Source organism: Oncorhynchus clarkii, chromosome 2, assembly GCF_045791955.1.
Source record: "Oncorhynchus clarkii lewisi isolate Uvic-CL-2024 chromosome 2, UVic_Ocla_1.0, whole genome shotgun sequence".
Classification (NCBI taxonomy): domain Eukaryota; kingdom Metazoa; phylum Chordata; class Actinopteri; order Salmoniformes; family Salmonidae; genus Oncorhynchus; species Oncorhynchus clarkii.
The window spans coordinates 46,388,679-46,405,451 of record NC_092148.1 but is presented as its reverse complement, the minus strand read 5'-3'; the positions used below and the strand labels follow the sequence as shown (position 1 = coordinate 46,405,451).

The 16,773-nt window shown below is 42.0% G+C and overlaps 1 protein-coding gene across 2 annotated transcripts in view; it reads right to left on the bottom strand.

The window, feature by feature from the left end:
* The window catches only part of LOC139368392 (protein tyrosine phosphatase non-receptor type 9a), a 45,893-nt gene extending 29,363 nt beyond the window's left edge, over positions 1-16,530 (bottom strand). The window contains exons 1-3 of one of the 2 annotated variants that reach the window (XM_071107210.1): positions 15,577-15,649; positions 14,663-14,710; positions 714-857 (exon numbers count right to left, since the gene is read on the bottom strand). In XM_071107210.1, coding sequence (XP_070963311.1) covers positions 714-767 — 54 coding nt within the window. In that variant the 5' untranslated portion in view covers positions 768-857; positions 14,663-14,710; positions 15,577-15,649. Of the gene's footprint in view, positions 1-713; positions 858-14,662; positions 14,711-15,576; positions 15,650-15,986 lie in introns of those variants that run through there. The other variant, XM_071107201.1, reaches the window with a different exon arrangement.
* Between the last annotated feature and the right edge of the window lie 243 nt (positions 16,531-16,773).

Below are 16,773 nucleotides of genomic sequence, written 5' to 3'. Positions count from 1 at the left end.
TATGGAAAGTATGGTTTATTCTACATAAAACTGTTACACGGTTTAGAATATGTACATAGGTTCAACAATTGCACTCTTCTCAAATTACTCTGTAGGCTACTGACCGATGCAAAGCTTCCTCAGTAGCCTACATCTCACATCTGCCTGTAGGTCTTGAACTCTACCTGCTCAGCACATGAGTTGAGGCAAACTCATGTCATCCACCTGTCCATAACCTGTAATACATTACATAGATGGAAAGGACTTCGTCACTTACCGGAGACTTTGCTAGTAAAGTGCATATTGTAACACTCAACTTCACTTTTTCATGACACTATATTTACACCCGCTGTAACATTTTGCATTATTTTATGGCTGGTTATGACACCTACATAAGTGTCAAAAAAATGTTTTCCTTCTGTTTGAAAGTTTGTTTCTTAAATTCTTCAATCATTTAAAAAATAATTCTAATTTTAAATAACTTGTAGAAAATACATTATAACACTGTCATGACCATCAATCATATAAGCCCAAATGTGTGCACGCCGACATGTTTCCGGTCGTGTTTATGTGTACATACACCTGCATGTGACCAGAGGAGGTTCTTCCAGAGAGGAAGAGGGGGATGTTCCCCCTCAAATGTAGGAGAAAAAAAAACATTTTAATTAAAATAAATCTTTCTAAAAAGTTTAGTTCAGCAACCACTGGCACGCCCCACCCACACACACACCCACCCTGTAGCTGTGGAAGAGCTCGATGGCCCGGAGCACGTCGAACTTGCGCGCCATGAGGAACTTGACGGCCACTTCCCAGGACAGGGGGGACACTCCATGCTGAGTGGTCCACTTGTTGATTTCCTCCAGAAACTCCTTGGTAGCCTAAAAATACACACAGAGAGAGATGGTCACACACAACGTACTCACTCCAGGGAGAAATGAAAGACTAGAATAAGTGAAACTCAAGTTTAACATGATACATCCTATGAGGAAGTGGTGCATGTATGACCTTTCTATGACATGAAATGCTATCTCACAGGAGGCTACAGAGGGTAGGACAGCTCATAATAATGTCTGGAATGGCGTAAAGGTAATGGTATAAAACATGGAAACCATTCCATTTATTCCGTTACAGCCAGTACCATGAGCCCTTCCTCCTCTTTAAAGTGCCACCATAGGTTTACTTAGGAAGGGGTGTTTGGTGGGGGTGGGGACTTAACTTGGCTGTGTGTGAAAATAAACAGCATAATTTAAAAAAATTCAAATTATAGGTACAGTAGCACTTTTTGCTTCCACATTTCTGTACTTCCAACAGTGGTCTATTAATCTAAAATCAGAACAACTGGATTCCATAATGTCTGACTATCAAACCTACCAACACAAGGGACGCATTGCAAATGTACGGCCCCTTACTAGATGTCCGCGGGTGTTATTAAAATAGGCCGACGGCCTCAAGTTGTCCCCCAGGGGACGGTTTTCCAGGAAGTCAAACTAAAATGTCAGAGAGACTGATGTTTAAATTCTTTGACATTTTTCTGCTGTACAGGAAAATTCCACCAGATGGCGACTAGCTGCTTATTGCAAATGGTCAAACCATTAAACGTACATGGCCGTTTCTCGTAAAATGGAAAAGACTTCGAACACGAAACTCGTGAGCACAGGTTTGGCCCAATGTACTTTTAGCCCAGAAACAAGATGGCGTCGAGGCCTCAACGCTCTTTGAATGAATGCCCATTTTCTGGGATTAAAGGTTGAAAACGGTAATACAGCACTAATTTGACCGCTTCAAGTCTAAGTACATAAAGCTACGGTGTAAGGAAAAATAGAAACTTCCATTTATCTATCGTAATTTACTAGAAATCGTACAACGTCCATTTGGTGATGGTTAAGCAAATGTGTTTTTTTCTTCAAAAAAGTTAGATCCAGTTGCGGCGTGTTAAGGCGAATCTGTTAAGGCACACAGTCAATGTGGAGTGACACAGTGTGGGGTTTACATACACAGAGCCTGCAATAGTTACCGGTGTTCAAACTATCAAAGAACCGTCAGACCTAGAGATGTGACATTTTATAAACCTGTTCTGGAGCTTCAGTCGGTAGTGCATGGTGAGTTGTGTGGCTCTAAAAAGATTCTCAGGCCGAGGAACACCTTAGTCCATTTGCAATAACTCAATTCATTTTGAACGGTGCGAAAATGACAACACTTAGAAAAGTCCCAGAAATCACAAGACCAGGTGCATTGAAACCGCCTCGACCCAGAAAAAGTTTGTCCGATAGCTATTTCAGGGATCCTGTTACAACACCCGGAAAAAGTGCATTTTCAGCACTAATTAAGGTCGCTGCTCGGTCTCCGAACTCGGGAGTCGCTTCAGCTAGGCCTACACATAATGTCAGAACTGGACCTGCAGATAACGTAGTTACGTTCTAAGTTTTTTTTATGGTTTTAACAGAAGGCGCTGTGAATTTTGGGACGGCTCTGAAATGTGATAGTTGGCTTCTAAACGAGTTGGACAAAGTGGGTTTGGTGTCAGTATGTATCAGTTTGGTGTCAGAATGATATCTTATTGACTGATGGCCTGATGCCCCACTTGAATGTAGCTCGCTTAGTTTGACTGCAGCGGCTGTGCAAAAGTAGGCCCGGAATGAAGCCTGACCTAAATTTGAGGTGCTTTTGGGTGACAGCAACAGAACCGTTAAGGTTAGAAGCACAATGCAACCACAGGAATGTTGCTAAGGTCCTCCCGATAAGTGTGGAATTAACCCTCAACTTCTCTAGGGTAGGGGGCAGCATTTGGAATTTTGGATGAAAAGCATGCCCAAATTAAACTGCCTTCTACTCAGGATCAGAAGATATGAATAGAATTAGTAGATTTGGATAGAAAACACTAAAGTTTCAAAACTGTTAAAATAATGTCTGTGAGTATAACAGAACTGATTTGGCAGGCGAAAACCTGAGAAAAATCAATTCAGGAAGTAGGATTTTTTGTTGTTGTAGTTTTCTATTCAATGCCATTACAGTAGCCATTGACTTGGTAAATTACCTTTAAATGGCGTCAGACCGAGGCACTGCATCCGTCCTCGTGCTCCTAGACCTTAGTGCTGCTTTTGATACCGTCGATCACCACATTCTTTTGGAGAGATTGGAAACCCAAATTGGTCTACACGGACAAGTTCTGACCTGGTTTAGATCTTATCTGTCGGAAAGATATCAGTTTGTCTCTGAATGGTTTGTCCTCTGACAAATCAACTGTAATTTTCGGAGTTCCTCAAGGTTCCGTTTTAGGACCACTATTGTTTTCACTATATATTTTACCTCTTGGGGATGTCATTTGAAAACATGCTATGCGGATGACACACAGCTGTACATTTCAATGAAACATGGTGAAGCCCCAAAATTGCCCTCGCTAGAAGCCTGTGTTTCAGAAAAAAGGAAGTGGATGGCTGCAAACGTTCTACTTTTAAACTCGGACAAAACAGAGATGCTTGTTTTAGGTCCCAAAAAACAGAGATCTTCTGTTTCAATTAATCTTGGTTGTACTGTTGTCTCAGATAAAACTGTGAAGGACCTCAGCGTTACTCTGGACCCTGATCTCTCTTTTGACGAACATATCAAGACTGTTTCAAGGACAGCTTTTTTCCATCTATGTAACATTGCAAAAGTCAGAAACTTTGTCCAAAAATGATGCAGAAAAATTCATCTATTCTTTTGTCACTTCTAGGTTAGACAACTGCAATGCTCTACTTTCCGGCTACCCGGATAAAGCACTAAATAAACTTCAGTTAGTGCCAAATACGGCTGCTAGAATCCTGACTAGAATCAAAAAACGTGATCATATTACTCCAGTGCTAGCCTCCCTACACTGGCTTCCTGTTAAGGCAAGGGCTGATTTCAAGGTTTTACTGCTAACCTACAAAGCATTACATGGGCTTGCTCCTACCCATCTTTCCGATTTGGTCCTGCCGTACATACCTACACGTACGCTACGGTCACAAGACGCAGGCCTCCTAATTGTCCCTAGAATTTCTAAGCAAACAGCTGGAGGCAGGGCTTTCTCCTATAGAGCTCCATTTTTATGGAATGGTCTGCCTACCCATGTGAGAGACACAGACTCGGTCTCAATCTTTAAGTCTTTACTGAAGACTCAGGGGGTCATATGATTGAGTGTAGTCTGGCCCAGGAGTGTGAAGGTGAACGGAAAGGCTCTGGAGCAACAAACCGCCCTTGCTGTCTCTGCCTGGCTGGTTCCCCACTCTCCACTGGGATTCTCTGCCTCTAACCCTATTACAGGGGCTGAGTCACTGGCTTACTGGTGCTCTTTCATGCCGTCCCTAGGGGGGGTGCGTCACTGACTTGATCTTCCTGTCCGGGTTGGCACCCCCCCTTGGGTTGTGCCGTGGCGGAGATCTTTGTGGGCTATAGTCGGCCTTGTCTCAGGATGGCAAGTTGGTGGTTGAAGATATCCCTCTAGTGGTGTGGGGGCAGTGCTTTGGCAAAGTGGGTGGGGTTATATCCTTCCTATTTGGCCCTGTCTGGGGGTGTCATCAGATGGCGCCACAGTGTCTCCTGACCCCTCCCGTCTCAGCCTCCAGTATTTATGCTGCAGTAGTTTGTGTCGGGGGGCTAGGGTCAGTTTGTTATATCTGGAGTACTTCTCCTGTCTTATCTGGTGTCCTGTGTGAATATGTGAATGTAAGTATGCTCTCTAATTCTCTTTCTCTCTCTGAGGATCTGAGCCCTAGGACCACCTGGCATGATGACTCCTTGCTGTCCCCAGTCCACCTGGCCGTGCTGCTGCTCCAGTTAACTGTTCTGCCTGCGGCTAAGGAACCCCGACCTGTTCACCGGACATGCTACCTGTCCCAGACCTGTGGTTTTCAACTCTCTAGAGACAGCAGGAGCGGTAGAGATACTCCTAATGATCGGCTATGAAAAGCCAACTGACATTTACACCTGAGGTGCTGACTTGTTGCACCCTCGACAACTACTGTGATTATTATTTGACCATGCTGGGAGTTTCCTAGCCACCATGCTTCTACACCTGCATTGCTTGCCGTTTGGGGTTTTAGGCTGGGTTTCTGTACAGCACTTTGAGTTATCAGCTGATGTAAGAAGGGCTATTTAAATACATTTGATTTGATTCTAGAGCTTCGGTGAGTTGTGGCTCTAGGTTCTCAGGCCGAGAAAAAGCCTTGTCCATTTGCAATAACTTCAATTAATTTTGAACGTTGTGAAAATGACAACATTTAAAAATGTCCCAAAATCACAAGACTAGGTGCATTGAAACCAGAGCCTTAAGTTTGTCCAATAGCTCTTTCATGGACCCTGTAGCAACGCCCGGAAAAAGCGAATTTTCAGCACTAATTAAGGTCGTTGCTGAACGACCTTAATCGAGCCGAAACTCATGGTCGCCTCAGCTAGGTCTACACAATGTCAGAACAGGACTCGCAGCATGAATATAACCATGTTTTTGAAGGTTTATGGTTTCAACAGAAGGCACTATGAATTGTGGGCCAGCTCTGAAATATGTGAATCCTGGCTATTAAAAGAGTTGGACAAAGTGAGTTTGGTGTCAATATGATATCTTATTGACTGACTTGATGACAGTATAATATATTGGCATTGTACATTTTATATTGCAAATGGACAGTGTACATTTCCAATGTATTTACTATCACCAAATGGACAGGCTGAAATCAACGAGCGATGGAGACGAGCGATGGACAGGAACCACTATCACTGCTCGGCCATCCAGAGTTCAACGAGCCAGTCAATTGAGCATTTCTACAGTACATTAGAGCATGTCCAATTCATGTTGGTAAATGTCCATTGTAAGACATTGCAAATGGACAGCCGTGCACCTGGCAATTGAACGGGTTACCAGGAGCGTATTTTTAATATGGCTCTAAATGGTTTCAGGGGGGTACTAGGGGTCCATGGCCAGGTAGGGAGCACCCCACACCCAGGTCGAACCAACAGGGGCCAACTTTAAAAAACATTTTAAACAAGGAGAATGTGTGCGCCTAAATTGAAAAGTGTAAGCACACAAAGAAATATGGGGTAATAAAGCTGGAATCTATCAAATTTGTCTAGGCGCAAAATTCCAGGTCACACAGCAAAACATTTAGGCTATATGCAAGTAAAATGGTTGCACTGTAGAGCCCTGTGGATGTAGATTTCACGCACACCCATGTGCGCACACCAAACAGACGCCTTGGCCAATAAGATGGTTAAGCAAAATGTACTTTAGATACATGAACACTGCCTGGGACTGTCCCCCCCCCTCCCCTCCCTTGTTGATTTACCAATCACATAACTGTGAACAATTCCATTTCAGCACTCTGCTCAGTTATCTAAGCGTTATTTATGAACTACAAGGTTGAGTAGAGATTTGAACCAACAATGTTTTTAAAAGAGAAAAAGTGATGTGCATAAATGTTTTATAGAAGAATGCTATGAAAAATAACATTAGCTATGTGCTATTGGAGCTGACGGGGCAATCGTCAAGGTGGACCATTAACTTCCGGTCCCTCATATCATGCCATCTTTCCCTCTAAACACCAGGCCTGAAGGAGCTAATTCAAAGCTTTAAACTTCCCCATTATCCATTCACTAAAATATTCAAAAGAAACACATTTGGACAAAAAGGGTTTCATAACACTATATATTCATTCTGTTCTGTATTTTCTATGATGTATTGTTTGTATATTGTTGTATTTTACCTTTGTGGGACTATCAGCGTTTTGTTACTTGCAATGGTTTGTTTTTTGAGGACCCAAGGAAGAGTAGCTGCAAAATCTAATGAAGATACTACTGATTTTGTTTATTTGTAAAACCTACAGTAGTGTGAAAAGGCACTAGAGACCCCCATTATATCATGTTTCAACTAGAAAATAGACCAATCTAACTGTGCACGCCTTCTAGGTCCATCCATGTCCTCCCTAAAGGCTTCCGGACATTCTCTTTGACGAGCCCAGCCAGGCAGCACCAGCAAGCTGTCACAGAAGCCCAAGGGGGGAAATGAAAGCTCAAAGCAAGAGTTCCACTTCTCCAGCCAGTGAGAGGGGGGGTAGTCAAGTCAGGCTCTTCAAGAATACAAAAAGCTACTGATGAGCAGAGCTAAAAAGGACAGGATGCCACCGTCCTCCTCTTGCAAAGCCCAGGCTTTCGAAGACAAACTGGTGAGTGTCAGGGGCTCCTGCACTATTAAAACAGCTAAAAGCTGAGGAGAAAGCCAACTTGTAATTGTTGAAAAAAGAAATTGCACCGTGTTGCTGTATTGTGTTTTCACCGTGTAGTTCTTTAATTCTCATCTTCGTTTCTGTGTATCAGTCGATTCTTTTAACTGGTAAATCCAAGAATGTCACGATATTGGCCCGGCTCTTTTAGAAATTTCACGGAAAAAGCATTTCCTCTGGTTACAGGTGGTGTTTAAAGGAGGTGGGCCTCAATATCTAAATCAGATTATCAGTACATTTTAAAGTGCTCTAAATAGTATGATCTTTTTTTTTTTTCTTCCTAGATAAATATCAATTGTATAAAAACTGATACGATATTTTTTTTTTAAAAGTATGTGTGTGTGTATATATATATATATATATATATATATATATATATATATATATATATATAGATAGTCGAGTAAAAGACAACAAATGGGCCAATAATACCAGTCTGGCTCGACTCAAAATACCACCAGGAACCCTGGACTCCCAGAGAAGATGAAGGAATGCTATTATCATGATCCAAAAGAGCCCAACAACCAGGATTCAATAAAGGACCACTACAAATTGAGATACTCAAGGACACCGAATATGCTCTCAGACTCACCCATAGGCCCATTAAATTACAATGTTATTGAGGGACTAAAAACAGGTGTTTGTGCATGGATAAACTATTCAAATGTAACCTACCTCTAGAATAACTTTCTGGTTCACCAAAACTTTTAACCTTCACAGTTCACTTGAACATGCACCAAGAGTTGGACCCATTACTGACCTGTTACGTCAAGATAGTTCACCTGAATTAGAGAAGGTAGCTAAGTGCATGAATGGATTCCTAAAAAAGTATTCTATGGACCCTGTGTGTCACCAACCCAAAATGTTCTACTTCGAAGAAAAATGTTTTGGCGCAGGCAAATTCTGTGAATCAAGAGGATACACGCAAATATTTACACATTGTAGAGGATTCAGTATGTTGTTCCTCAAATGGTGGTTCTGCTGGGTTACACATGTTGCAATAAAAGCAAAAAGTGTCCATCCTCACAGAGTCATTTTCTTACGGATCTAGCTCCATCTGCAGAAAAGCAAAAATGACTGCTTGCTCTAGGAACAGGTCACACACTCTGCCCAGTCTGTTGCGTCTCCTTAAAAGGCTAAGATAGACAAATGAAAGCGCAGAAACTTGACTGTACCTGACAGTAGTAGTTAGGACCATATTCAGTGAGTTCCTTGGTTCACATGGAGAGGGGGGACTGGCTATATGCTGTAACAAGGGCCAGAGGAGATCAATATCAAGCGAGTAGACATGAGAGACTGGCCATTTCACAAGTCTGAAAGCTATACGAACCACCAGTGACTGAGTTCATATTAGAGCCTGAACGATAAGTTCTGGGTCTGATTGATTTTTTTGGGGTGGGGGAACAAAACCGTCTGATAGATCAGAAGATGTACCACTACTGTTTTACAGCATGAACATTGCCATCCATAAGAGCAGTAGTCCCAGTAGTTATATATGCTTCAAAATGTTGATTTCTTACATTGTGACAATAATGATACAGCATTAGCAGCATGAGAATGGCCACGTGTTCAGATAAGCAAGAGATATTAAATCAATTTGACTATCATAATTTCACCCAATAATCGTCCGCTATCCGTAAAAGGCCAACATCGTCCGATTAGTCTCTAGACAGATGGGTTGCCTCCCACAATGTACCAATGCTCCATGTTTGTAGAAGTTTCAGAATCTCTTTGTTAACAGCTGGTGCGCAAGTTTTGAGTTTTTGCTCACCCGAGTTAGAATACCTATTATTTATGAAGAGAGTTATTTTTTCATAGTTCTCCACTTACCACCACAAACCAATGCTGTATAGGGCCGTAAGCAGACAAAATGTAGATCCAGCAGTTCTCGTGGCCAGTGATTTTAACAAAGAGAAACTAAAATCTGTTTTACCAGCATGTCACCTGTGCAACTAGAGGAAACAGACTCTAGCTCACCCTTACTCCACACAAAATACATGAAAGGCTGTCCCTTGCCCTCCCTTCGGCAAAGCTGACGGTAACTTTATCCGCTTGAATCCTGCTTACAAGAAGTACCAGTCACATGCTCAATGTGGAAGTGGTCCGATGAAGCGGATGCTAAGCTACAGGACTGGAATATGCTCCGGGATTCATCTGATAACATTGAGGTGTCACCAGCTTCATGAATAAGTGCATCGACGACATCCCCACAGTGACTGTACATCCCAACCAGAAGCCATAGATTATAAGCAACATCCGCACTGAGCTTACACCTTCAAGGAGCGGGACACCTATAAAAATACCGTTACGACCTCCGATGAGCAAGCAACAGGCAAAGTGTCAATACGGGACTAACACGGAACCCTAACCGGCTGCGCGCGTGCGCCATTGTGCACACATTTATTTTGTCCCCCTACACCAAACGCGATCACGACACAGGTTCAAATATCAAAACAACCTCTGAACGAATGACATTTGCGGACAGGTCAAAAAAAAGCATTAAACATGTATGGCAATTTAGCTCGTTTGCTTGCACTTGCTGGCTAATTTGTCCTATTTAGCTAGCTTGCTGTTGCTAGCTAATTTGTCCTGGGATATAAACATCGAGTTGTTATTTTACCTGAAATGCACAAGGTCCTCTACTCCGACAACTAATCCACACATAAAACGGACAACTGAATCGTTTCGATTCATCTCTCCTCCTTCCAGGCTTTCTTTGAACTTATATGGTGATTGGCATCTACACTTTCATATTAGTACTACGACAACCGGCAAAACATTTCATCTTTCAATCACCCACGTGGGTATAACCAATGAGGATATGGCACGTGGGTACCTGCTTCTATAAACCAATGAGGAGATGGGAGAGGCAGGACTTGCAGCGCGATCTGCGTCAGAAATAGGAATTACTTCTATTTTACCCCTTGGCATCGCAGACGCTCGTTGGCGTGCGCGAGCAGTGTGAACATGGATTTCAAACTGATGTGTCCGGTCTGGTCAGCATGTAAAATCTAATCTGATTATGCTGGCTTAGACTCTCATCGGATGTGGCAGGGCTTGCAAACTATCACAGATTACAAAGGGAAACCCAGCCACAGGCTGCCAAGTGACACGAATCTGCCAGATGAGCTAAATGCCTTCTCTGCTTGCTTCAAAGGCAAGCAACACTGAACCATGCATGAGAGCATCAGCTGTTCCAGACAACTGTGATCTCACACTCTGTAGCCAATATGAGAAAGACCTTTTAAAACAGGTAAACATTCACAAGGCCGCGGGGCGAGACGGTTTACCAGGATACGCATTCAGAGCATGCGCTGACCAGCTAGCAAGTGTCTTCACTGACATTTTCAACCTCTCCCTGACCCAGTCTAATATCTTCATGTTTAAAGCAGACCACCATAAGTTCCCTTGTTGTTCATGGGCACAGGGACTATCACCCCGTAGCACTCACATCTATACTGCTACAGGGCAGTAGTAATTCCCTTTCTTGGGCACAGGGACTATGGTGGTCTGATTGAAACATGTAGGTATTACAGACTCGGTCAGGGAGAGGGTGAAAATGTCAGTGAAGACAAGAGGTTGACCGATTAATCGGCATGGCCGATTTCAAGTTCATATAACAATCGGTAATCAGCATTTTTGGACACCGATTATGGCCGATTACATTGCACTCCACGGGGAGACAGGCTGACTACCGGTTATGAGAGTACAGCAAGGAGCCAAGGTAAGGTGCTAGCTAGCATAAACTTATCTTATAAATAAACAATCTCAACATGATCACTAGTTAACTACACATGGTTGATGATATTACTAGTTTCTCTTGTCCTGCGTTGCATATAATCAATGCGGTGCCTGTTAATTTATCATCAAATAACAGCCTTCTTTGCCAAATGGGTGATCTATTAACAAGCACATTCGTGAAAAAAAAGCACTGTCGTTGCACCAATGTGTACCTAACCATCAATGCCTCTCTTAAGATCAATACACAAGTATACATTTTTAAACCTGCATATTTAGTTAATATTGCCTGCTAACATGAATTTATTTTAACGAGAGAAATTGTGTCACCTCTCTTGCGTTCTGTGCAAGCAGAGTCAGGGTATATGGAGCCGTTTAGGCCGCCTGGCTAGTTGCGAACTGTGTGAAGACTATTTCTTCCTAATAAAGACCGTAATTAATTTGCCAGAATTGTACATAATTATGACATAACATTGATGGTTGTGCAATGTAACAGCAATATTTAGACTTAGGGATGCCACCCTTTAGATATAATATGGAACGGTTCTGTATTTCACTGAAAGAATAAACGTTTCGTTTTCAAAATGATAGTTTCCGGATTTGACCATATTAAATAACCTACGGCTCGTATTTTGGTGTTATTATATTAGAATTAGGTCTATGATTTGATAGAGCAGTCTGAGCGGTGGTAGGCAGCAGCAGGCTCGTAAGCATTCATTCAAACAGCACTTTCCTGCATTTGCCAGCAGCTCTTCGCTGTGCTTCAAGCATTGCGCTGTTTATGACTTCAAGCCTATCAACTCCCGAGATTACGCTGGCAATACTAAAGTACCTATTAGAACATCCAATAGTCAAAGGTATATGAAATACAAATGGTGTAGAGAGAAATAGTCCTATAATAACTACAACCTAAAACTTCTTACCTGGGAATATTGAAGACTCATGTTAAAAGGAACCACCAGCTTGCATATGTTTTCATGTTCTGAGCAAGGAACTTAAACGTTGGCTTTTTTACATGGCACATATTGCACTTTTACTTTCTCCAACACTTTGTTTTTGCATTATTTAAACCAAATTGAAAATGTTTCATTATTTATTTGAGGCTAAATGGATTTTATTGATGTACTATATTAAGATAAAATAATTCAGTATTGTTGTAATTATCATTAATATACATCTAAAAAAATAATGCAGATTAATCGGTATCGGCTTTTTTTGGTTCTCCAATAAATCGCCATCTCCATTGAAAAATCATAAATCGGTCGACACTTGCCAGTTGGTCCGTGCATGCTTTGAGTACACGTCCTGGTAATCAGTCTAGCCCCACAGCCTTGAGGAATGTTCACCTGTTTAAAAAGGTCTTGCTCATATCGGCTTTCCAAAAGGAAAACAACCCTAAGCACACAGCCAAGACAGCGCAGGCGTGGTTTCGGGAAAAGTCTCAATGTCCTTGAGTGACCCAGCCAGAGCCCAATCAGATGTCTCTGGAGAGACCTGTAAAAAGCGTTGCAGTGACACTCCCCATCCAACCTGAGAGCTTGAGAGGGTCTGCAGAGAAGAATGGGGAAAAACTCCAAATACAGGCATGCCAAGCTTGTAGCGTCGTACCCAAGAAGACGAGGATGTGATCGCTGCCAAAAGGGGCTTCATCAAAGCACAGAGTAAAGGGTCTGAATACTTATGTAAATGTGATATTAAAGTTGTAGAAAAAGGTGTCTGAATACTTTCCGAATGCACTGTAGTTACACTTTCCTACTCATTATTGCAGTGCTGACTGGAAATAGGAAGAACATATATTATATATTAATATAATATACATATATTAAAAGTGTTGAACACAATGTTGACAGCGCTAAGAACGCACTCAAAAACATTTCTTTGCTGTATTTGTGGACAGTCTCTAGTCATGGTTGTAAAAATCTCAGTATAAACTTTGCTGTAGCTTTCTTTTATGCCTGCTACATTACTGCAGACACGGTCATCTGAGCCATCCGATTGGCCAGTGGTAGGCCTATAGTGCACTTGATTGGATCTCTGTGCCAACCTGAAATGCAGTGTTTTGTTTTGTTGTTTTTTTTAACACCTTTATTTTACTAGGCAAGTCAGTTAAGAACAAATTCTTATTTTCAATGACGGCCTAGGAACAGTGGGTTAACTGCCTGTTCAGGGGCAGAACGACAGATTTTGTACCTTTGTACCGTCAGACACATTAAATGGTTCAAAATGGCAACAGTTTGCGTTCCTGGAGTGCAAGGCAGCTGAATCGGGTGCGCCTTCCGCAAAAGCCAGAGAGAATTTTAAAAAAAATAGGAACTCAAAGCGTCATTGCTCCATTATTATTTTTTACAGAAATGTTTGCCGATCCAACTAGGAATGCATTGGAGATCAACCAGTTGATCGTGAGCAACAGGTTGGTGACCACTGTTCTAGAAAAGTTGATTGAAGTACAATCTGTTGCTTCTCTCAGTGGGCTGATATTTCAGCATGTCAGTCTTGGGGCTACTGCACACGCAAAGCTTAGAGGGAACATTGCCTGTAAGTAAGCATTTCACTGTTAGTCTCCACCTGTTGTTTACAAAGCATGTGACAAAAAAAATGGCATACATGCATTTTTGGTCATTTAGAAAATTCAGCATTTTTATATAAAACCACAAATCTAAATACTCAAACAACGGACCTAAAAACTGTCTAGGGTACTGACAAACAGCCAGGCAGGTGTTATAAATGTCCCAGATGTGTTTTTGGGTGAACTTACCCTTTAAAAACATCTTTCCATACACAAACAAGGTACAAGAGTAGTGAATTGATGTTGGCTTCAGCTGAAAGCTAGCAAGGAAAGCTATCGGTATCTGCTTCCCATTGTATGCAGTGTTCTAACCTGTACTCGACATTGTTTTGGGAACAGTCAGAAATGAACAGTTTCAACATTTCTACATGCCATGTTGCATTATTCAAGTGTGTTAACTTCTGTGCAGCATAAGTGGCGATGCAGTACAGACTCCCAGTGAGATCAGTGGTTCCTCATGGCAGGCTACAGCTAGCAATGAGTAAGTAGCACAGGCAGGCAAGAGGAGGCATGAACGGTGTACTCGCACTATAAAAGGATCAGCTGTGCTGATAGACTTGATCCTCTCAAATCAGTAGACGCCACGAGAAACCGTTTTGAAGAACTACAGAAATGTTGGTGTACCGTGCATCACTACTAGGATATACAGGCCAGAATCTAAAAGAAACCAGCCAGGACTTATAGACTTGCCAAATGTATGAGCTGTTAAATTTAGAAATGTTAAAGATGATTCATATGCAACATGATTATTGCTGAGGCACTTCGACATTAGCCATATGTGGAGAGTGCCATCCTATTCCGTTCAGTCCCATTTGGCACAAGTCGATCCTAACAGGAAGTCTCGTGCGTCATTCTTTCTATCCCCCACTCGCTCTTTCTTCCTGTTAAGCTTCCTGGGAGCCGACTGACTGCCTGCCCCCTCCCCCAACATACACACACAAAGTATCCCCACAACAGCAGCATCACTCCAGTGGAAATGTTTTTAACAGCTGCCTATAAGTGAAGTTCCACCATACTAGCAGGCCCCCAGAGGCCTCCTGTTACAACCGGACACAACCAGAACGAGGTTCTAATAACCCAGCCTACAGGCGTTCAGCCCTCCACCATGGCTGGGCCCGCAGAGGAAATGAAGTCCCCAGATAAGACTTACTGCCTGCCGGCCAGATGAGCCACGGAGAATGGGAAATGGGATTAGGGCCTGGAAAGTGTAAAAGGCATCATTAGCAACAGGCTGGAAAAAGGGACGTCAGCCTTTATAGCATACCAGCTCCTTTTTATGCTGTGGATAAATGTTAATCATATGGACAATACCACTCTAGCAATAGATAGCCTATCATTATATAATCAGTTCCCTGCCTTATAAACCCTGGGTTTTTTTAATACAGAGGCAGCAGCTTGGCATGGATATATTGACCTGTACTAGCCATATTGTTGTTGTGTGGCATGGGATGTGTGGGCTAAGTGCATCAATGCAAATATAAAGTGTGCGCACAAATCATTGCTTTTGAGATTCTTGCCCTTATTTAATGTAACTAGGCAAGTCATTTCAGAACAAATCCTTATTTACAATGACAACCCACTGTTCGTAGGCTAACTGCCTTGTTCAGGGGCAGAACGAAGATTTTTACCTTTTCAGCTCGGGGATTCGAACTAGCAACATTACGGTTACTGGACCACCTGCCGCCCCTTATACTGTTCGTTTGTAATGCTATAGCATTTGATAGACTGTCTACATTCGCGGAAATCAAGTTTCAATTGTGTTTTTCACTAGCTTTAATACATCATAAACAATCCATTGTAATATTTTGAATTTCCCTGTTAGAAGCATCGCCAACGTATGCGACAATGTAAAGGCCTGTGCCATAAATGTATACAATGTTTGTAATTGGGATGCCTGCGTCGCAACAATTTAACCATTTAAGAGCATAACTTGCAGTGGTGTAGGTAGCCTATAGAGTCAGACATTAAGGTCGTTGTAATTACATTTTCCCTTTAAGGTCTGAACTGCAGGGTGCCGTGATCAGGACACCGCGGAGTCGGCGGGTGATGGCTCGTTAAACGTACCTGAATCCAGGGATGGGAGAGGGCGCTGTACTCCTAATTATACATTGAGAACAATTAAATACTGCTAGATTTTAATTAAAACTTCAATTGTCTTCAGCAATGCATTCTAGGCTAGCTAATGCTAAAACAAACCGTTGGATTCGACAACACTTCCGGTTACTCACGCCAATGCGTGGCGTCGTATTTTCATGGAATCCAATGGCCTGCTACAGTAACGGTAGGCTCGTATTAACAGTAAATTATTGGGCTAGCATATTGTACCACACCATTCAGACTAGTGAGAAAAAATGAACGAAAGTCGGATTATGGCTATGGTAGGCTACCTGGAATGCAACTTACTTGACACACAACAATAGGATTTCTAACCGCGGTATAGATGATCAAATATTTTGCATTGTTTTCAAAATTACCTGTTCTTCCTCCGCTGACAAACTGGCTGCCATTCTTCAGTCTCGTTCTTGAGATTGACACCTTAATTCTTCAACTTGGTGGCCTTTTTTCCCTTATTTTTCGTAAAGGTAAACGACGACAGTTCTATCCTCGTACCGGGCAGTACATCAACCGGTTTTGCCTAGGTTACTGGCATTTCACAAAACTGAAATGTTCCTCATATAGAAATGGAAAGCTTATACTGTTTTTGTTCGTCTGGCCTGTTTTAGTCGAATAAGAAATTATATGGAATCTTCCATCAAAATACTCATGCATGAGCGAAAATCGCTGTTGTGTCAAATCTTCTCGAGTCCTGAAGAAATTAGTCCTCAACAGTTTGGCGTTTCTCTGGGACGAATCGCAGTTGATCGAATTTGACCCATTTGTCCAGCCAGTAAAGTCACCCACCTTTGCTAAGAATCAAGAGTAAAGTCAAAAGGCATGGTGTTCAATCTTTTATTCTCTACGTACGTCGCCTGGACTACTATTCTGCCAGCAGCACTAGTGACGTCACTTTTCTATGGTAATGAGAAACCTTCAAAATAAAAGCCTGTATTTCAAAACATTGCGAGGTGGATAACTCTTTCAAAAGATTGGTGCTTATAACCAACATTTAAGAAGGAATTTATGTGTATGTGTGTGTATGTGTATATATACACGTGTTTTAAAAAAACATTATATACAGACCACTAATTGAAAAATACTATGTTCAGGCTGGTATGTTGACAATATTGGGGTTATAGTGAACATAAATAGTGTTTATTGCGA